This window comes from Ictidomys tridecemlineatus, chromosome 8 (genome assembly GCF_052094955.1).
Source record: "Ictidomys tridecemlineatus isolate mIctTri1 chromosome 8, mIctTri1.hap1, whole genome shotgun sequence".
NCBI classification, from domain to species: domain Eukaryota; kingdom Metazoa; phylum Chordata; class Mammalia; order Rodentia; family Sciuridae; genus Ictidomys; species Ictidomys tridecemlineatus.
The window spans coordinates 135,496,587-135,518,957 of record NC_135484.1 but is presented as its reverse complement, the minus strand read 5'-3'; the positions used below and the strand labels follow the sequence as shown (position 1 = coordinate 135,518,957).

The following is a 22,371-nucleotide window of genomic DNA, read 5'->3' as shown; positions in this document are numbered from 1 at the left end:
TTAATTGTAGCAACCTCATGCATGCATATAAAGTACTCTAACTGAATCCACCCTACCTGTAACACTCTCTTGTCCCCCCTTGTAATTTCCTCACCCTTTATCTTTCCTATTAGTCCGTCTTCTACTTACATGTCATTTTATATAATTCTCTATACTCCACATATGAAAGAAAACATCATATACTTGTTTTTCTGAAACTTATTTTGCTTAAACATGATGTTTTCCAGTTTTATCTGTTTTCGTACAAATCACATTTCCTTCCTTTTTATGGATAAATTAAACTCTACTGTACACATATACTTACCACTTTTTTGATGAATTTATCTGCTAATGGGCACCTAGGCAGATTTCATAATTTGGCTCTTGTGAACTATGCTGGGACAAAATTGGGTATGCAGCTGTCTCTTCTACTATGCTGACATTGATTCCTTCACGTGAACACAGAGAAGAGTGGTATAACTGAATCATGTGGTAGGTAGCACTACCTTTAGTTCCTGATGAAACTCCTTACCATTTCCCATAGTGATGGGGCTAATTTGCATTCCCACCAACAGCATATAAGGGAAAGGGACACATTCCATCTAGCTCAATCCCTCCTTTGTGTCAGGCAGGAGGCTCAAAATACAGACCTGTAGGCCTTTCCTCCCCTAAAATCTCAGCCTGTCATTTTGTCTTTTCTTTCTGTCAGTAGGGAAGCCCAGATTTGTAGGATCTGTGTCCTTCCCCAGTCCCCACTGTGTTTTTCCTAGGGGACTTTGCAGCCTGCCTTTGGCTGTCAGTTTAGAGTGCTTTCACTTTCAGATTCCTCTAGAAAACATGCTGTGTGCAACTTCACCCCAGTGTCTCCCTTGGTGTTCCAGTGCAAACCAGTGTGTGACAGAGGCCAGGCTAGGGGAGAAAGAGCAAGGGAATTCATGACCTGACTCAGGTCCCATGGATTTCTTCCCTGGGGCACTGAATGCTGATTGGAAGGTAGGAATTCCCAGATCTAATCAGGCCTGGTAAAAGGTCTCTGGGAGTGCAGAAGCCCCAGAGTGGACCTGAGAGAGGCACAGCTGTAGATCCTGGTCCTGTGATTCAGAAGTCAGCACAAGGCTAGCAGCACTGAGACCTGAGGGAGAGACTCTGTGGAAGGTGGCAGGTGAGGACTTCTCTGTTCAGGGGCTGAAATGGACCAAGGCAGGCAAGTTTAGAAACCCCAGGCCACCACTGGGAGAAGGGATGCCAAAGACTGAGATGAGAAAAGACAATCTAAAAAGTCAGTGTCATTGCTGTGTTTAGAAACAGCTTCGTGGGAGATCATGGGGGTCAATGGTGCAGCAGGACCTTGCTTAGGGCAAGTCCCAGAGAAGGGCAGCAGGGTTCCAAGAAGACAAAGGTGCTGCACAGCCTCCTGGCTTCTCTGCTTGCCTCTTGCCTGCCCCTGGTTGGCTCTGGACCTCTCCATGTTGGGTGTTCATTCTCCAACACCACTCCCACCTACTGGCCCTATATTCTCACTTCTCCTCTCTCCTCAGGGAGTCACAGAATAACTCTGCTTTACCTTTCACTGTGCTTTTAAAATCTCCAGTATCCAGTTCACAACCAGTGCACCCTATATTTATCTGAGGTTTCCCCCTAATTAATGGAGCTCTTGCTGTTTCCTGAGCATACTTGCATGTGCTTAAAATCAGGATTCCAGGTACCTTTCCTGCCAATCTTGTGGGTCCAACAATAAATGAGAAAAGGAATTACAATTTCAAGTGATGAGTCAGGGTGGGGAGGAGACTAGGATATCTGGTGCCTCTTGGTGCTGATCCTAGGAGAGAGCAATGAGTGATTTGAGCCTAGTGACAGAGATTTGAAGGAGAACCTCTTAATTTGTATATCACTATTTTCCAAGGCTCAGAGGTAACTGGGTGGATCAGGGTGGATAGAGGTGGAGGCTGTGATAGAGGAGAACTGCAGCAAACTACCAGGCCAGGCAGGTGGGATGCCATCTACAAAACACGTTTTGAGCTTCTCCCAAGCACCACTGGAGATTTAAGGGAGAGCCCAAAGGATCAAGATACCAATTCTTGTTCTTATCAGAACATGGGACGCCCATGTTCTGATACTTCCCAGCCCACTTGCTTTGCATTTTAGTGAGCAAGTGCTGATTGTACTTGGGATCTCATGGTCATGGAGGTCAGAGGCTTTTCAGTGGAGACATGTGGTTTGTACTAGGCACAGGATCACAGGGGCTAGAGAAGTGGAGTGGGTAGAATGATTTGGGAGGGTACTGAAGGTTTGCTTGGGCATGGATTTGGGGGGATCTTTGAGAAATGGGAAGTTGTCAAGGAGGTTTCCCAGGATCTAAGGCCCTCCTCGGGTGAGGGAGGGTCTCCATGCATAGAGCTGCCCCATGGTGTTAACCCACTGTCTCTGGCTTCAAGTAGCACCTTCTTGCTCTTTCATTGACTACTCACTCTTCTTTCTTCAACCTGTCAACTTCTGTTCTCCTATGCATGCCTTTCTGCTCTTCCTTTACTTGACAGTTTGATATTCTACAGACACCAGCCCCTTCCTCACATGTCTAATCTACTGCCATGGCTTTTGCTGGTACTCAGAAATTTACTGATTCACAAGAAAAATGAAAGCCAAGCAGAGACCACACACAGTGTCCTTAGCCCCGTTTCATTGTGTTTCTCTGTCTTCTTTGCCCCCAGACCCTGCATCATGGATTCTCTTGCAAAAGCAAATGGCACCTTTGCCATCCAGGTTTTGAAGATGCTGTGTCAAGACCAACCTTCACAAAATGTGTTGTTTTCTCCCCTGAGCATCTCCTCTGCCCTGGCCATGGTCCTCCTGGGGGCAAAGGGGAACACCAAAGACCAGATTGCTCAGGTAAGCTCACCTGTCACTCAGGAGGAGAGACTGGTCTGCAAGGTTGTCTTTTATCCCCTCCTTGAGTTTTCCAGAAATGTTGTGGAAGGAGGGGTGAGCCTGGACCATTTTAGGGAGAGGGTACAGAATGAAGGGAAGGAGAGAGGTGAGGTGTTTCCTCAAGTGAAATGTTGTGGTGGTTGCTTGCAGGGGTTACTGTGTAATCTCTTTTTCATTTATAACTTTTCTTGTGAGTATTGATAAATTTTTCTTACAAGTGCTAATGTCAGTCTATGTTGGGTAGATATGTGTGCTTTCTTTGAAAAGATCAATTCTTGGACTCATGAGCATTTTGTGTTTTTCCCTAAATTCCTCAGAATTTTTTTCTCCCTTTTCTAACATTGTGTGTTGGGAATTTTGTTATATCATTATTTCCTTTGGAATATTAAAATAATTAATGCTGCTTAACTATTTTTTGATGAAATTACTTGGTTTGGTAATAGAACATTATATTAAATATGAGAATCATTCTTTAGAAGAGGATAAACATTTTTAGTCTTTACTTTATTAAGAATCATCAAGGTCAGTGTGGAAACTCTCTTCAATTGCTGCTGCTGGCATGAAGGACTTACAGATGTCTCCCCAATAATAGCCACTCCAGAGTCCCCTTCTTCTGCTGCAGTCTTGCCAGGGAGAGGTCCTTCCAGTGACACCAAGATAAAAATGGACATAGTTCTAAAGGCTGTGGGGTACCCCTATAATGAAAACAAATTTGGGTTGTAGAGAGAACCTGAATCATGCAAGGACTTATTGACTTCATCAAGAAGTTCCTTAAACTTGTGGCCTTAGAACAGTTGTTCACTTATGAGAATCAGTCCTTTGCTCCTCCCCCAGATGAGGGATATTTGGGCAGTGATGTCAAACTGCTCCTACATTACTGCAAATCTCAGGCCTGGGCATGAGCCACAGAGGAAAAACAACTTGCTACTCAAAATCATGTTTCACACAAGAAACAGCTCCAGAAATTTATAATGCTTGTTGTGACAAGAGACTTAACTGATATGATCTATGTGTCTACTATGACTCATGCTTATTCATAAGAAAACAACTGTGGGGTAAATAGACTAACAAAAATATGATTGTGTTAATACACAAATATTCTCAAAAGATTGCCATTGCATTATGCCTGTTGCTCCTGCCTGTTATTACTGTTGTTTCAGATTTGCCTCTAAGGTTGAAAAGACTGAAACTACACAAACCTGTTTTACCACTTTTGAAAATGATTCAAATTGGTTTCTTGTAGAATTGTCATTCTGCTAATTTCTTTCATGGTCAAAATTAATTTACTAAAAGGTTTTTCTTTCTGGTTTTAAATTATTCAAGAAACTTCAGTTTGTGTGGGATATAAGATGTTTATATATTTTTTTCTTTCAAATTAACTTGTCAAACCAAGTCACATTGACCCCTTTGCTGAATACCTTATATATTCCATTAGACGGCATTCCAGTTACAAAATAAAAGGTTTGGTAATTTGGTTGTATATCTTTGCCAGGTGACAGAACTTTTCTTGTTAATTTCTGGCTAATATCTAGGCAAAAAAGAAGGTATATTGACCAACTGGAAGACTGAGAAAAATATATGTAGCTTAAATTTATTTATGTTGGGAAACGGAAGTCATTTTACAAATTCTAGGAATATGAGTTTTATAGATTTTTTTGAGTACTGTCATTTAAGATTGCATGCCAAAGTTGTGCTGCTTTGTCACTTATTTATACTATGTCAAAAGCTAGTGCTGAGTAAATATGAAGAAAACAATAGTCAACATGTTAGTTATTTGATTGTTACATAGGAAAGTTATTTCTTTAGAAATTGTTCTTAATAATTAGTAGGTTAATTTCCATGTTGTTGGTATTTTATTTGTATTGTTATTGATTTTTAGTTTCCTACATTGACTTCATTAAATATAAATTGTGTGATTTAGGTATTTCAGAGTCAAATGAAACTCCCTTGTTGAATATGACACCTTTATTGAAATATAAAATATCATATAGTAATCATATATCATCTCTCTCTAGGATACTGTTTAAAAACTGATTTATTCTTATTAATCATATTGCTCATTTTATACTTTTATTTCCTTTTAAATGTTATCATGATGACTGCATTACTGTCCAAATTTTTCTTGGACTTTTAGTTTTTTGAACTGCATCTTTGTAAATAAATAAAGGCAAGTGATATTACTGTTTTGAACTGCATTATTTTGTACATAAATAGAGGAAAGTTTTTCTCTATTCCTGACAAATTTATGGTTTCCATGGGATATAGGACTTAAGAATAGTCAATTTCTGAATCTCTCTTGCCCCTTTTGTTTTGTAATATTGCTCATCTATAAACTATGCAGAGAGCTCTGTGCAGGTACAAAACCCATATCTTACTCAGCAGTTTCCTGGCCCCTCTCTCCACCTATCCCACCAGTGTCACTTCTCAATTAGAATCAACTTCCTCTCAAAGGATAAATTCATGCAGTATTTGAGAAGAATATTGCTTGAAAATTCTTGTGGAGATCAAGATCAAAACTGAGAGGGTTTTCTTGCTTTCCTTCACAGGCAATGTCTTTAAACACAGAGGAAGACATCCATAAGGGCTTCCAGATGCTTCTCACCCAAGTGAACAAGCCTGGGTCTAAGAATTTGCTTACAACAGCCAACAGGCTCTTTGGAGAGAAGACCTATGATTTCCTCTCAGTAAGCTGATTCAACAGAACACTAAAAGTGGAATTTAAAACACCTGGAAATATACAACCCAGAAGAGAGACCCTAGAGACCAGGCAGTATGGCATTTTGGGGAGGCTGTGACAAGAGGATGGAGAGTAAGGGGCCATCTTGGGCAACCTAGTAACACCCTTGTCTCAAAAACAAAATGGAAAACTGCCTTGGGACATAGCTCAGTGGTACAGAATTTGCCTAGCATGCTCAAGGCCCTGAGCTCAATTCCCAGCACTGCCAAACCAAGCAAAAATAAATAAATAAGAAAACAAACAAATAAATAAATAAATAGGTAAATAAAAGGACAATATTCCAGAGAACTTGAGAAACTCACAGTAAACTGTTTTTTATAAAGACCCCAATTCTACAAACATAACTTGTATTATTTCAATTTTGGCAATATCTAAAATTTCATTTATTTTCTCTCGAGCTCAGGAAATATCTCCTAACAAACTGAAATATTTCACCATCAAGTAGCTTAAGATTTGATCATGTTTTTTAATTTTAAGAACAACCTAAAGCTAGCCTTCAGAATGCCTTGAAGCTCACTGTCATTTTATTGAGCAACCTGGCCATTTGAACTATTTCTCTCCAAAGACATTTAAGGTGTCCTGTCTTCAGTTCTACCATGCGGAGCTGGAGCTGCTGTCCTTTACCGAAGCTACAGAGAAGTCCAGGGAGCATATAAATACTTGGGTCTCTAAAGAAACAAAAGGTCAGAGTTATAAGTTATTTCCCTCTCCTTTCACCCCCACCCCTGTTCTCCTCTCCTCTCTCCTCTACCTCTCCTCCTCACTGCTAATGTCACTGGTGTTGCAGAACCATCAGAGCAAGGTTGCCTGGCTGAGCCTCTTGGTGCCTGTGAATCTTAGTGGCTCACAGAAGATCTGATTCTCAGGTTTTCAAAACCAGAGAATCAATGTTGTCTGTTTTCCTAGAGCCAGAGTGGCTGATGCAAGTGTCAATAGAAACTTGTAGGTCAGATTTCCCATGTAATACTTTACATGTCAATGGCCTGTATTGTACACACAGCAGGTGACTCTCATCTATGGGAACAGATCAATGGCCAGATCTTCCCAAGTCATGCCCTTGGCCCTCCTCTTCCTGGGGTCAGTTTGGACTTCACTTCTCCAACTTTTACATGTTAAGATGACTTCTCCTACTTCTTTTTTCCTATCTCTCACGTAAGTGTCCTTCATCAGACTTGAGAAGCCTAGACTTGATTAGTCAATCTCTCTCAGGGCTGATCCATTCCACAGATTGAAAATACCCTGCTTGTGAGGTGAAAATGTACTCATTTCTGTTTTAGAGAGTGACAACTTCTAACTTTGGTCCTCTAGGTCAATAATGGTTTGATATTTGAACCATCAGTCACTTACACATCTCTAGGAATGTCCCTATTCCTGCTAACAATTGAGACAGTAAAAAATAGAGGTAGTTCTTTCCACTACTTCTTCTTGGAGTCTTCTCTTCTTGTGCCCTCTAGAGGCAGCAAATTAGCAGGGATGCTCTTAGTTCCTTGGAAAATACCACTGGATGTACAGGGAAAGAAGGACATACCTTCACCTATCCAAATTATTACCTGTTCCAGGGATTCCAGGTGCCAGGAGGATGCAATCATATTATCTCTTATATAGCTTCCAGAAACTCCTCCTATGTCCCTGCTCTGGAGCTATTCAATTCTATCTGCCCCAGGAATGTGGCCAGGTATCTGTACAATGTTACAACTGGGCCTGACCACAGGGCCTTAGACCTGAAGCTGCTCTTACCACAGTAAGTAATGTCAGCTCCTACCCAGCCCCTCTCTCCTTTGCTGCTTGTCTTCTTCTCCAACCTGGTGTCAAGTCTCTGCTTTGTCCCAACCTACTTTCCTCCAGTGACATAGAAGTCTTTCACCATCTTCAATTTGGTGGCTCTTCCAGTGTCTATCATCATGAATACCATTCACAGCTGGGATTTTTGACTTTGATACATATCATCCAAACTCAGCATATTTGAAACCATAATGTTTGGATCTCCAAGACATCGTTGTGACGTTTATTCACAATGGGTTCAGAAAAAGCAACTAACAGAATTTGTGCTTTTCTTGTAAGGTAAAATTCCAGAGTTGCTACCAATGGGCTCAATTGATGAGCAGACCAGGCTGGTTCTTGTCAATGCCATCTACTTCCAAGGAATATGGGACGAGACATTTGACAAAGCATGCACAAAAGAAATGCCTTTCAAAATAAACCAGGTAGGGAGAGACTTTCAAAAATTATGCTAGTCTGAGGAAGAAATTGAAAAGAAAATTTAACTTTGTAAAGGCATAATTGATTAAAAATAATTTCAAACTTATCATCTCTTTTAATGAATGTTAATCTCAGTGGAAAAATGACTTGAATAAATAACACTTGCTATCTATTATGGTTTACAGCCTATTAGCGCTTTAAATGCCTCTGATGAAGTCTCATAATGTATTGGTTTAACCTTGTTCTGGACATAAATATTGCCTTGTAGACACAAGTTGCTTGGATAAAAAGCAAAAAGAGGTGACATACGTATGTATGTAGTATATATATATTTATCAGACATGAGACAGAGTACAAAGAGGGAATGTGAAAACACATATGTTGAATCATGATTTTTGTTTTGTTTTTACATTTTTGTGCAATGAAGGATCAATCTCATAACCTTGTCCATGTTAAGCAAGTGGTACACCATGAAGCTACACCTCAGATTTTTAATCTATTATTCTTTAAATTAAAATAATGTCACATTTAGGTACTGGAGTTGTGCCTCTGTGGTACAGCACTTGCCTAGCATGTGCAAGCCTCTGGGTTCAATCCTAAGGACCACATATAAATAAACAAATAAAATAACTAGTTATTGTGTCCAAGCACAACTAAAAAATATCTTAAAAAATAATCTCACAGTTGAATTGTTGTTAATCATACCTTATAATTATTGATTCAACATATTCTGCTTTGTATTATTAAAAATGACTGCAAAGGTCCTAGTCAACTTTAAATAAAACTGATATTAGTATAGTTTGCTAAATTCTGTAAACCCTTAAGGAAGCTTGTATGCATTAAATTCCTCCCCTTATTTATAAGGCATATTTCAGATAATTATTCATTAATTTCTAGCATTGCTGGACTCCAGCAGAGTTGAGAGTTTTCTTGCCCTTATTATACCATTTTAAATACTGTGTTCATGTGGTCATTCCTCTCAGGGGGACGAATGGCCAGTGCAGATGATGTGGCAGGAAGCCAATTTTAACTTCATCTACATCAGTGAGGCCCAGACAAAGGTGTTGGAGCTGCCCTATGCTGGCAAGACGCTGAGCATGATCATCCTGCTCCCAGATGAGGACGTGGACCTCAGTGTGGTGAGTTGGGGGGGGCTGCACTCCTTTAAACTCACAATTTCTGTGGGAAGAAGTGGGCGCACCCTGAGCCTTTCTTTCACAGTATCTCCAACCCAAGAGCCCAAATGGCCCAGCCCTGTCCGCCTTGCTTCCTTGTGATATGATCCCTATTGCAAGAGAGTTAACCATCCTCTCAATGGTGGCAGTGCACTGTGATGACCTAAAGGGTCACTGGGAGCAGAGCAGCTCCCATGGGCTTTCCCTCTGTCCAGGTCCCTACCTGTGATGATGAATTTCCACAAACAGTGCCACATTCCACCTTAGGCAGATGTCCCTCTCCTGGAGAGGCTCACTCTGAGAACCCTTCCTTTGCCCAGTCTCTTTGGCTTGCCAGCAATGGTTTACCATGTGAAGACCAAGCCTCATTCAAAGCAACAAATACCACTAGAAAAGCACCATTGACTAGGCATATATGCTTTTCACAAATAAACATGGTTTGCTAGTGGATGAATAAGGAGGGACAGCCACAGTCTTCCTGCAGAGAAATCATATATGGGATAGCATGTGGAGTGGTGGACAAGTCAGATCTCTCACAAGCTTCTGGGCAGCTGAAGCCACTGCTGGTCCTGTGTGGATAGTTTACAAGAAATGTTCAGGGAAATGTCTGTGTGTCCATTGATACCCACAATAGTCTGAATATGAACCTGTGATTCTGGTCTTTCAGGTGGAAAATAACCTGACTTTTGAGAAATTCATAGCCTGGACAAAGGCAGCCTCTTTGCAGAATATTGAAGTGGAAGTTTTCCTTCCAAGATTTAAACTGCAGGAGGATTATGAAATGAAGTCTGTGCTTCAGCGTTTGGGAATGGTCGATGCCTTTCAACCGGGCCAGGCTGAATTGTCTGCCATGTCAACTGAGACAGACCTGTGTCTGTCCAAGGTTGTGCACAAGAGTGTCATGGAGGTGAATGAAGAAGGCACTGAGGCTGTGGCAGCCACGGGCATAGTCATTGTGGAAGACTGCTCAGAATGTATACCAACGTTCCATGCTGACCACCCCTTCCTTTTCTTCATCAGGCATAATGAAACCAACACTGTTCTGTTCTGTGGCAGGTTCTCATCTCCCTAAGGGTTGTACTTCCTCTCCATGGAGAATTTCCCTCTTTCCATGTCCCCAAAATTTCACTACAGTTCATAAGGATGGGCCTTTAGTTGAACACCAAGTAGAAAAATGAGGGCAGGGTCCTAAGCCTTCTGAACAACTTGCCAGTGTGATCTCATCGTGCACCACACTCAGCTGTCCCCATACTGCCCACTCATTTGTACTATAGAACCAGGATTATGGCCAGTAGGCTGTCCTGATTTCTTGTTGTATTATGCGTGGAGTACAGATTGCATAGGATAGCTGGCAAACTTTCCCCAGATGGCCCCAAACACATTTCTAACTCATTTTAAATGCAATTCTTCTACTTATACTGTGCTTTCCTGGTACTTCAAATTTGTCACACACCTTTCTTAGTCTGAATGCCACAATAGTAATAAATGCTGGAATATACTGTTAGTATTATCCAAGTTTATAGAGAAACAAGTTTTAGTCTGAAGGTGTTTCTCAGTGGTAGAGCACTTGCCTAGCATGTGTGAGGCACTGGGTTAGATTCTCATCACCACATATAAATTAAAATAAATAAAGATATTGTGTCTATCTATAACTAAAAAAAAACAAAAAACTTTAACAAACATTTTGTCTATCTTTGACATTCACCATTGCAATGCATATCATTACAATATATACTAGGAACAGAAGGGGACAGAGTCATGGTCCTTTGACACCTGCTCTTTAATATGTGTTCCCAATTTATACAGTGTTTATGTCAACCAGATTGGACAGTTGAATAGCTTTGATTTACCACATACCCCTCTTGCAACTAGGACACCTTGCCTGGTGGTATTGTATTTCTTTACCTCCAACCCAAACACTTACATGCCATTAGTCCTTAAAGTTCCATTAATGTCATCTTCTTCAAGACATTTTCCCATTCTCCATAATCAGATGTACATCTTTGAACTTTCACAATAACTGATAGATGCTAGATGATAGATGCACTGCTTATTTATTAATCACTTTTGTACTTAGTCTTTGGAGTAGGCCTTAAATTCTCCAAGATTTGTGATTATATTCTACATGCTATAGTGTGGTAATAAATAATTTGATCCTATATGACCTCTGTAGTAATTTTTTAGTTGTTGAACATTACCAACTTTATTGTTCCTTTTAGATATTTTCATCCCAATGACATTCACATTTTCACAGTCCTGAGCCATCTAGTACATGGCTCCAAGGTGTTGTGCAACCACAAGTTTTACTGTGTGCCCGAAGGTATTCATTGCCTCCAAGAAAAACCTGTATCCACTAAGCCGTGAATCCTCATCCCTTCCTCCTTCCAGCCACTAGCAACCATGAATCTGCCTTTTGTGTTCATGGATTTCCCTGTTCTGCATATTCCATATAGACTGAATCATAAACTATATTACCTTTTGTGTCTGGCTTCTTCACTTAGTGTGATGTGTTCTAGGTTGAATCTTGTGTAGCATGTATCGGTATTTTATTCCTTTTTATGAGAATTTTCTTGAATACCTATTTACACTGTTCTGTGTATATATAAATTTAGAAATAGAATTGTTGTTCATAAGATAATTCTATTTAACTTTTGAAGAACCACCAACCACAGTGGCTGAACCATGTCACATTCCTACCAGCAATGTATGAGATTCCAATTTCTCTGCATATCCTCACGTACACTTGTTATTTCTGTTTTCTTTATTTAAAAATCATGAACACACTAAAGGTGATACTTTTCATGGTGTTGGATGCTCTGCCTTATCCCTGGCCCAGAGCCCTGGAGCTGGACAACCATGGACGGAGACTCTGCAACTGTGAGCCAAAAGGAAATCTCCTTCTCCTAGTCATTCTGATCAGATGATTTAGCCACAGAAATGAAGAGCTGACTAACACAAAGGCCCACAGCTGATTGCAAAAAGCCTAGAATAAGTGGTCCAGCTACATTCATGCTATGGGGGGGGAGGACACTCTCTGGTGATCAGATTTAATAGTTTTCCATTGCTTTTAGGATAAATATTAAGCTTTTTCTTTTTTTTTTGAGAGCTAACTGGTAGTTCCTGATTTAAACTTTTCTCCTCTCTCATTTGCCATTTCTCAATGTCAATCCTTCACTCCAGCCTTACAAATTTTTTTGCAGTTTCCAGCTACTCCACACTCTGCCTTTTCTCTGGGGCTGTACATAGTTAGCTTCCCATTACTGTGGCAAAGTACTTGTGATAATCAACATAAAAGGAGGAACCATTTTTCGTGGGTCATAGTTTTAGAAGTTTCAGGCTTGGTTGGCCTCTTTGGTTGCTCTTGGGCCTGTGTCAGGACAGTTCATCATGGTAGCAGTAAATGATGGAGCAAAGATGCTCACTCACTGTGGCCTGGAAAGCAAAGGAGGAGGTGGCTAGTATCCTGAATATTCCCTTCCAAGACACACCATCCATGGCTTAACTTCCTCCACTAGGCCCCACCTCCAAACATCCCCCTTCTTGAAAACTGAGGCTGGCCAAGGCCCTGAAGGATGGGAAAGACTCTCCTCCCCTTGCCTACATAACTTGATGGTGGCAGTGACAGGTTGGACACAGGACACTGTGGGCTGCATTTCTCCTAGACCAATCTTGCCCATCCAAGCTGAGGACAACACTGAGGACTCTGAGGATGTGGCACCTTTGGGAGGCACCATGTGGCCTGGATGGTGCTGTTTGCACAAAGGCCAGCCAGGGCTTTCGGGGCCCATGAAGGCGCATGGATACCCAAGAGCTTGGCCACTTGTTAGTCATCAGAGACAAGCTGACCAGGGCCCTCAGTGACCACTGGGTGATTAATGGCTTAACTTCCTCCACTAGGCCCCACCTCCAAAGATTTCCCCCCTCTCAGGATCCCCACAGGCTGATGAATACACCTTCAACCCTTGGACCTTGGGGGACATGCCAGACCAAACTACAGTGCCATCCTCTCCTTATGAAACCCTTCCTTTCCACTAGTCCTCTCTCACCACCTCCCTGCCCCAGCCCCTCACTGGTTAAGCTTCACTGGTCCCTTCCAGGGTTAAAGACTCCCACTGTGTGCTTAATTTTGCAGCAGAAGCATTTAGCACAAGGCAGGGCAGGGGAGGTTGAGAGAGGCTTTTTCCTATTATACACAGAGGTCGTCTACAAAGGGCACTAAATCATCCCAACAGGTAGTGGGCATTTCCCAGTGGCCAAATGGGGTATGTTCCTCTGGTTCTCTGTGGTAGAGAAGGAAGAGGTTGAGGTTGGCTAATGTGCTATCTGCCTTCCTCAGGGGCTTCTCTCACCTTCCAGAGTGGTTAAGGCCTTTGTCTTGTTGGACAAGGTGTGGTCTCCAGGAGCCAGCAGGAGTGGTCACTGAGGGCTCTGAGCTGCTTGATTCCACTCCCTAACATGTGGCACGTGCCTTCTTGGGCCCTGCAAGCCCTGGCTGGCCTCTGTAGAATGAGCACCATCCATTCCCTTCCTGCTACCTCCTGAAGGCACCAGATCCTCAGCATGGGCTTTGGCTGGGATGGGCAAGAGTGGACTAGGAGACCAGCAGCCCACAGGGTCCTGGGTCCTGGGTCAGACCAGTCACTGCCACCATCTAGTTATCCAGGGAGGGTGGGGAAAGGAAGGGGAGGGAGGAGGAGGGGAGTCTCACCTTCAGGGCCTTGGCCAGCCTCAGTTTCAATCTCCCTTCCTTGTCCCTGCCCTGCTCACCCATCATGGCTGACTAGCTACTTAACACCCTAGTCTCTGGGCTTGTCCTTTCCTTTCAATGTTCTAGGCAACTGGTTCCTAAACCAGTAAAATCATCCTCCCCCTTAACTGACTCTACTTTCTTCTCTTGCTCCCCAAGCTCCATCTATGTCCCTTTCATTAAGGATCTTTCTTCCCTTACCCCTGAGGGAACCAGCTGGGGAGACCCATCACCTTTATCTACTGGTCTCTGTCTTAACTGCAGCTTCTGGTAAGTGGTAGTTCATGTCCATTTACTTTCTTCAGAGCCTCTCTTCTTGTGCACTCTTCTGAGTCCAACCCTGGCTCCCTCTTGCCCTTGGCCATGGTCTTCTAAGAACATTCTCTTCCGTCCCCCACTCCCCTCATAATATAAGCAGCTGGTTCTCAGATTCTAGGTCTCTTTGTCTTTACCATTTTCTGATAAATCAGAGGCAGACAGAAGAATATCTGGGCATTTGTGAGATCAGAGCCTACACTAAGTACTCAGGCAGAAAAAATTCTGTTTTTGGGGTCTTTCCGTGGAAGATCCTTTGATTTTTGGTGCCAGATCCTACCTTATGGCATGTCATACTCTGAGATATTGGGATATCTTGTGTGTCCCTGATGTGATCTTGAAGTGCATTCTGGCTTAATGTCTTCATTTTTGTGTTGTTATTTTAACATCACAACATTGTTTATTATGTAAACTTTTTAATAAAACAAAAATACAGCAACATACTATATGGATGCAACTAAATACAGAATGGCAACTTTTTTTTTCTCTTTAAGAGACCACGATGCCCAATGCTAGTAAAACAAAAAGACCCATTATAGACAGAAACAGGTCGGTGATTAGCTTCACAATTTGCCTAGAAATGATCTATAAATGATTTTTCCACTGGCTACTTACAATAAAATATAAAGAGAGAGTTAAAGGAAAATTTCTTTGTTGGTTCCTATCATATGAAAGGTGCTATATTCTATTTTAGCAGGGCCAGTATATGGAAAATAAGGAAATTAAATGTTATTACAAAAATGAAGCATTTAAGAGATTATGGCTAAAGAGGGCACTAAATGAGAATAACATGTATGCAAAGAATCCAAAACAAAAAGCAGTTGTTACTAAAAAGCTCTTGGTGCATTGTGAGAATATTGGGTTTTTTTTCCATGTGTATTTTTAAACAATGGAAATGTCAAAAATTAGGGTCAACTGTGTTAGACTAAATTACATTATTGTATAGGCTGCATAATATAACTGCATAATATAGCTGTATTATAATTATCCTAGGGAAGCATAGTTTGCATGATTTTGTGGCAATTTGTACTCAATAAAAACCTTTTTGAGTACCTTTATTTTGGAATATCCTGTAAACATTTAGACCACCAGAGTATGATTGTACAACAGTAAACATGTTCTCTTGAATTAAATTGAAGAGATCTTTTAAATAAAAAATTTCAAAAGGAAAAGAAAATATATAAAGTTACTTAGAGCTGTTACTTTGTAAGTACACAATCCTCTACCCAATTTTCAAAGCATCTTAATCTCCATCAACAACAACAACAATAAAAAATTTTTGTCTGCTGTTAAATTCATCATTATGGATAAAAGTGGTACAAATTTTTCAAATGGAGCCCACAAACACTGATGTCCAAGCTGGCATATTGGCAACTAATATGTAACGGGAGGTCAATAGAGAGTTTAAAAGATCTTTCTTTCTTGTTTCTTTCCAAGGTCCCTGAGGAGTTATGTTGCTCTAAAGAACATTGTTGATCTTCCCAGTTTGCTTTCTCCTTCACAAACTGACATTATTTTCTCTCTAGTTCCTTATGTTGGGCTTCCAAATTCTTTTTCATTGGCTCATGGCATCACTACACCTCAGCTTCAAAGTCCTTCAGTTTTTTAACTTTTCCTTGACTTTCATCTCAAACACCTGCTCCATCTCCATTTCCACCTTCTTCCTCTTGGCTACATTCTCCCTCCTTTCTCCTTCCCTTTGTGCCAGAGAGCTCTTCCTAAGCTGTCTTTTATTATTGTTATTATCAACTCCATTGTAAGTTCCAGCTGCAAGTTTTATGCTTCTGTCGTTCTCATGGTGTACATTATTAGTAACATTTTTCAAGTCCTGCATCTATGTTCTTATCAACATATTTCTTAGTATTGTAAGATCAATATGCTCACCATTTTCAACTTCAGCCACACCCCTAGGATATGCTGCATCCTTCTGACCTTTTTGCCATTAACTTCAATAATAGTATTACTGCCTCCCACAGCAAGAGGTCAATGGCCCTTTATCTTTTAACCACTTATTTTCTTCCTTATCTTCTGTTTCTGGAAATTCATATGTTTTATGTTCCTGCATTTCTTTCATTATCTGTTTTTTAAACTTTTGGCATTCCTCAGTGAGAGTGTGTCTGCTTTGGCAGTAAGTGGAATACTATTCACTTTTTCATGCAAACACTTCATAAACTCAGAATCCAATGGTCCATGTCCTGAAGGAGCAAAGAAGTATAACCATACTGTACTTCTGTTATCAGGCATCTGATGTGTGTTCACTAACATTCTGCATTTAGGTAATCCTATAAGGATAATTTACTATCAATGTTACCAATAACAGGCTGCCAGCAATGACTATTGCCCACAGCATCTCCAAGCCCTGGGGTATCAACTATTGTGACAGCAACTGAGCACCACCTACTTTGATTAAATCTTTGTATCTTTCCACCAGCAGTCTGGATACTCAGGAAAATACAAATCTGTGAGGAATGATGATTTGATTAATATTGATTTTCCCAGTCCAGATTCACCTACTACGGTATGTGAATTCAAACCCTCTCTTCTCTGAGATTCCGTAAACTTGATTTGGGAGATTGGGAAATCCCACATAGCCTTCAAGGTTCTTCATTTGAGCTACTCCCCAGTTCCCAGTTGTGAATAGTTGGGCTTCTTTGTATGTTCCTTCAACAGTATCTCTAATGCTTACTTTATTTCATTTGTCTATGAAAATCCTGGAGACATGGAGGGAGTATATGGTGGAGGATGACACAGGGAGTTTTATGGATTTTTATCTATTAGTTTGGATCTGTGTTTTTTATAGGGGCTAAGAGATGTATTTGATGGCTTCAGTGACAGTCCTGTTATTTCACCGACTCTTGCTCCAGCACCCGAGAGCCCTCTCTCAAAATGAGTTCTGGAGATTACACTGAACACATCGTAATCAAACATTCACCAAGGTTAACTGTCCCTGGAATTCCTAGGGCTAGGATATACCCAGCTGTTTTATTTTTGAAAGATTTTTTTTCCAGAATTATTTTTTTAGTGAGCTCACCTTCCATTTTATTGCCCTTCTTATCATAAATTTATTTTTGTGTTATGCACACTTAAGTGATACTCTTGTTTGACAAGCATGCCTAAGTTGAAACATTTCTATGTGCCCTTCAAAATTATTTGTGTGTATGTGTGGAACTTGGGATGAAACCCAATTGTGATTTACCACTGAGGTACATCCTCAGGTTTTTTTTATTTATTTAGAGACAAGGTCTCTCACTAAGTTACCCAAACTGTCCTCCAATTTATGATCCTCTAGCCTCAGCCTCCTGAGTTGCTGGGATTACATGTGTGGTCCACTACTCTAGGTTTAAAATGATTCCTAAACTGCAATCATAAGCATAACATGTAAAAGCTTTTGGCTTTATGGCTATCTACCTATTTTTATCTCTTTGGCTTTCTGTTTATACTAAGTGTTAGGTGCAGGAGAGGCTGAATAAGTTGTCTGCAGGGCATGCCAAACAAAGTTAGCTCCAGGATGACCTGGCCATTCAAACTCTCTGTCTGGTTCTTTATCACCTGTTTGCTTCAATCCTAAATGCCCAAGCCCCTGCTCAAGGCTGAACACACAATCCCCCCTCGCCATCCCCCCCACCAAGGAGGAACACTTAACCCCCGTTGTGCCATCAAGGCAGCTTGCAGACCCAGAGACCTCATTAGATTTGGGCTATAATAACTTCCTCCTGCCAGGCCTTTCTCTCTCTTGCTCTCTTGCTCTTGCTCTCTCTGTCTCTCTGTCTCTCTGTCTCTCTGTCTCTCTCTCTCTCTCTCTCTCTCTCTCTCTCTCTCTCTTTTCTTCTCTTTCTCTCTTTTTTCCTCTGTTGCACTGCTGCAATAAAGATCTTTTGGTCACTCCGAGTGTTGTGGTCACTTTCCTTTCACTAAGATAGGAAGTTATTTGTGTTGCTTGGAGGTTTTGGGGGGTTTGATTTTTAATCTCAGTTCACTTGCAATATACAATCAAAAAATTAACTCTTTACCTTATTTGAGACTGAAGAAAATAGAGATTAGATTAGAAAGTTTTTTTTCTGAATAAGCTGTTTCATGTGGAAATTTTGACTCAAGGCTTAGATATGGTGTGCAAACAAAAAATCATGATGTTTATTTGTTGTGTTAGTATTTGATTGCTATGATCAGAATATCCAAAAGAGGAAGAAGAATTTATTCTCCCATATAGTTTCAGAGGTATCAGTCCATGTTTGGCTTGCTCCAAAGCAGAAACATCTGGGTAGAAAGGCATGGCAGAGGGAAGATGCTCAGCTCATGGCAGCTAAGAGAGAGAGAGAGAGAGAGAGAGAGAGAGAGAGAGAGAGAGAGAGAGAGAGAGAGAGAGAGAGGGAGAGGGAGAGAGAGGGGGGACAGGGATAAGAAGTAGTTTTCAAAGGCACATCCCCAGTGAATTATTTCCTCCAACTTTTCCCCACCTGCTACAGTTTGTAACTTCTCCCAGTAGTTCATTCATATCATTAATCGATCAAATGCATTAATCCACCTAAAAAGTCAGAATGACTATGAATACATCACTTCCCCAAAACCTGACCTCCAGACATTGCTGCATTGGGGACCAAGCCTTCAACATGTGAGCTTTGGAGGGACATTCCTGGTCCAAATGACAACAGTCACATAAACATATGACCTTAGATTGGTTCAATTTCTTGTGAATGTAATTTGCATTCAACTCTCATTTTACAAATTAATAAGTACATATTTCCATATTATTCTGTCCCATAAATAAAATTTAATGTAAGTAGATATTTCACAAATGTGTTAATTTAAATTTGTTGAAAAGATATAATTCAGAATGTTTAAAATTAGCCAGGAGCAGTGGCTCACACCTGTAATCCCAGTGGCTTGGGAGAATGAGGCAGGCAGATTGTGAGTTCAAAGCCAGTCTCAGCAAAAGCGAGTCACTAAGCAACTCAGAGAGACCCTTCCTCTAAATAAAATAAAAAAATAGGGCTGAGGATGTGACTAAATGGCTAAGTGCCCCTGAGTTCACTCCCTGGTACCCTGGTACATTAAAAAGTCTAAAATTGCAAACTTTTTTTTGCCCATATTCCTGGCCATTCAGGATAATATTTGTCTCTGTTAGGTGTTCAAGATGCAATGTCCATTGTTTTCTATGTTTAAAATACAACATCAACTTTTAGGTTTGACAAAGAAATAAGGTGTTAACTATGCTGGTCTGGTCTGATATGTTGGTTTACATGAGTAGTCTAAAAATGGGCAAATTAGGTAAATATAAGAAGGTAAATGTTTATATAGATGGAGATAAAACATCTGAATCATTTACATATTAAAATACTGATAAATCAATTGCTAAATAGAAATTCAGGAAGTCTTAGCTTTCTAAATTTTACCAAGTGTCTATCTATTAAATGTATTTTTATAAACTGTTGGTATATAGGAAAATAACTTTTTCCTGGATCTTTACTTAAAAATAAGGCTTTACCGGGTACAGCGGCACCCACATGTAATCCAAGTGGCTAGAGAAACTGAGGCATGATGATTGCAAGTTCAAAGCCAGCCTCAGCAATTTAGCAAAGACCTAAGCAACTGATTGAGACCCTGTCTCTATAATAAAATATAAAAGACTGGGATATGTGGCTCACTGGTTGAGTGCTTCTGGGTTCAATCTCAGGTACAAAAAAAAAGTCTTTGAAAAGTTAATGTTCTAATTAACATGTGTAATTCTATACAGAAAGAAAGAGAAAGGGAGAAAGAGTTTTAAGCTATATTTTGATGAACATATTGGAGAGTGTAGTATTTTTTAAAAAGAAGTAATTTATCTAAATTTTAAAAATTTATATGTGTTGTTTCAATCTGTAAATTTTCAGAGACAAAAAAGTAGAACAAATCTTTTCTCCATTTTAAACAAAATTTATCTATTTAAACAAAAAGTAGAACAAATCTTTTCTCTATTTTAAACAAAAAATTGAGGTGAAAAGATACAAACAAAGTTATGAGGATTAGGATATGTCTTTTAGAGAGTATTTTTGAATGAGGAAAGATTTTGTATGGTAAAGTATGATGTTTGTCCTATCTTAAAATGACTAGATTCTTTCAAAATGGGAAGAAAGAGGCCCAAAATTCAAAAGCTAAAGGTTTAAACAAGTTGCAGATAGTCTAAGCAGGTTGCAGGTTTGTGAAGGACCAATGTCCTAAAAGGAAATGTACATGTAATTATTCTGGATATAATTAAGAGAAACTATTTGCAGAGTTATCAAAAATAAAAATTTAATCCACTGGATGTAAAACCAGAATCTGGGTTTCTACATTTTTTTAAAATTTGTTTTATTCTGTTACTAGGGTTTTTGTTTTGACCTAAAGTGCACCACTGAGCCACATGCTCACCCCACATTAACTTTCAAGATATATAAAAAACTCAAAACACTTAACACCAATAATAATAATAATAATAATAATAACCCAATAAATAAATGGTCTAAGAAACTGAACAGACACTTCACAGAAGAAGAAATATAATTGATTAATAAATATATAAAAAATGTTAAACATCTCTAGCTATTAGAGAAATGCAAATCAAAACTACTCTAAGACAAAACAGAGACTAATGTTATTTCAAATCTGAGCATAGCACCACAGGGAAATTCATGGAGTTACTAAAGTCACATATCATAGCAGTGGTGGCACCTAAGTTCAAGTATTCTCAACTACACCAGTATTTCTTAAACTTTAATTGGTTCTCATACCACTGTTATAATTACTGCTATATATTCATTATTATTAATGAAATACCTTTTCATTGATTCTCCCCTTTTAATATAAAATATGATTTTAAAGGAAATACAGTTTTGCCACATAGACTGGACACCAAAATTGTTTGCCATAAATGCACAGTAATTGGAAAAATACATTGAATAACACAAAGTGATCTTATTAAATTCTAGTTCGATATTGCTGCCTACTGATATTCCTGAGTATGAGATTCTAGCTGTTTTCTAGTAGAGCGGAGATGGAAGTCAAGTACCTTGGGCATTCTAATGTGCTTGGGTGACCCAGCATATTTCCTAAGGGAAAACCTAAATCTCCATGTCTTAATATGGAGTGAATACCCTCAATTAATTCACAGGTGGCCTCCCTAAATGGTTAGACTGACTCAAGTGGATAAAGTGCCTTGTTAATGATATATAATATTCCATACTGCTTTTTAGATTTCATAATGATATAATATAATGAAAGGATCTCAACTCTTCCCTTTTCAATTAATACAGTCATCCCCTTCCCACCCCACAATCAATTTTTTATTTTTGTGTGTGGTACTGAGGATTTTAACTCAGGGCCTTGTGCATGTGAGGCAAGCATTGTACAGATGAGTTATATCTCCAGCGCTCCCACCCCTACAATTTAACTGACATAAAGCAGTTAAGAATGGGACAACAGACAGGGCAAGGTGGCAACTGCCAATTGCAGCACTGCACACAAGAATGCAGCATCATTGAACAGGTCACCCAACACCATCACACGACTCATACTTTCAGCCCCATTTTTTGAAAGTGGTTGTCTCCATCTTGGGACACCTCCACCACCATCTTGGGTTATCTCCATTGCCTCCTCTGCCATTTTTAGTTGGGGCAGATTCCATCATGGGACATCAAATGGGGGCTAGAAGCATAACATCAAGGTACCTATAGGCTTGATGCTACTGCTGTCACCATAGGGACATGACTGCTTCCATCTAGTGACAAAAATCAGAACCTGGAAGACCATCACCAAAGTCTCCATGAGCATGGTTGCACCAGAGTTATCCCTACTTGTTGTGCTAACAGACACCATCCTGTTGTGGAGGCAACAGGGAGCCTTGTATGGGGCTGAATTTCTCTTTTTTTCTCCTGCTAATACCCAACTTCTTTTGATTCCCCTTTCACTTATCCATATAATCTAAAACCTCTCTATTCTCACATCTTACATCATAAAAATCACAACCTCTTTGCCATTCTCTTTGTTCACAATTAGAAATGGTAAACCCTTATGGAAACCTACTGGCTACATGGTAAAAGATAATCTAACTCATCATATTTGTTTATACCAATAAAACTATAAATGTCTCAATAGAAGCTGATTAATCTATGACTGCATATTGGTTGCATCGGGTGCTATAAGCATTGATCTCCACTCTAAAGATGAGGTATTGGTAACCCACAGAGACACTACAAGATCATGGGATAGAATCTATGATATCTCACAGCTGCAAGGGAAGAGAGGAATTCACATAGAAATATGAAAAAACAAGGGATAAATTT

At 39.9% G+C, this 22,371-nt stretch overlaps 1 protein-coding gene and 1 pseudogene across 1 annotated transcript; one reads left to right on the top strand and one right to left on the bottom strand.

Annotated features, from left to right (window-relative positions):
* Nucleotides 1-967: 967 nt before the first annotated feature.
* Nucleotides 968-11,174, top strand: LOC101974823 (serpin B9-like). Its single transcript, XM_078020466.1, has 7 exons — nt 968-1,141; nt 2,688-2,865; nt 5,451-5,588; nt 6,207-6,324; nt 7,703-7,845; nt 8,824-8,979; nt 9,683-11,174. The coding sequence occupies exons 2-7, from the start codon at nt 2,698-2,700 to the stop codon at nt 10,085-10,087; spliced, it is 1,128 nt and encodes a 375-aa protein (XP_077876592.1). The 5' UTR covers nt 968-1,141; nt 2,688-2,697; the 3' UTR covers nt 10,088-11,174.
* Nucleotides 11,175-15,378: 4,204 nt separating this feature from the next.
* LOC101975389 (septin-7-like) lies at nt 15,379-21,859 on the bottom strand (annotated as a pseudogene).
* Between the last annotated feature and the right edge of the window lie 512 nt (nt 21,860-22,371).

Coding starts and splice junctions, on each gene's coding strand:
- LOC101974823 (XM_078020466.1), top strand. CDS start 2,698: ATGGATTCTCTTGCAAAAGCAAATGGCACCTTTGCCATCCAGGTTTTG. Junction 2,866..5,450: donor CCAAAGACCAGATTGCTCAG/GTAAGCTCACCT, acceptor TTTCCTTCACAG/GCAATGTCTTTAAACACAGA. Junction 7,846..8,823: donor TGCCTTTCAAAATAAACCAG/GTAGGGAGAGAC, acceptor CATTCCTCTCAG/GGGGACGAATGGCCAGTGCA.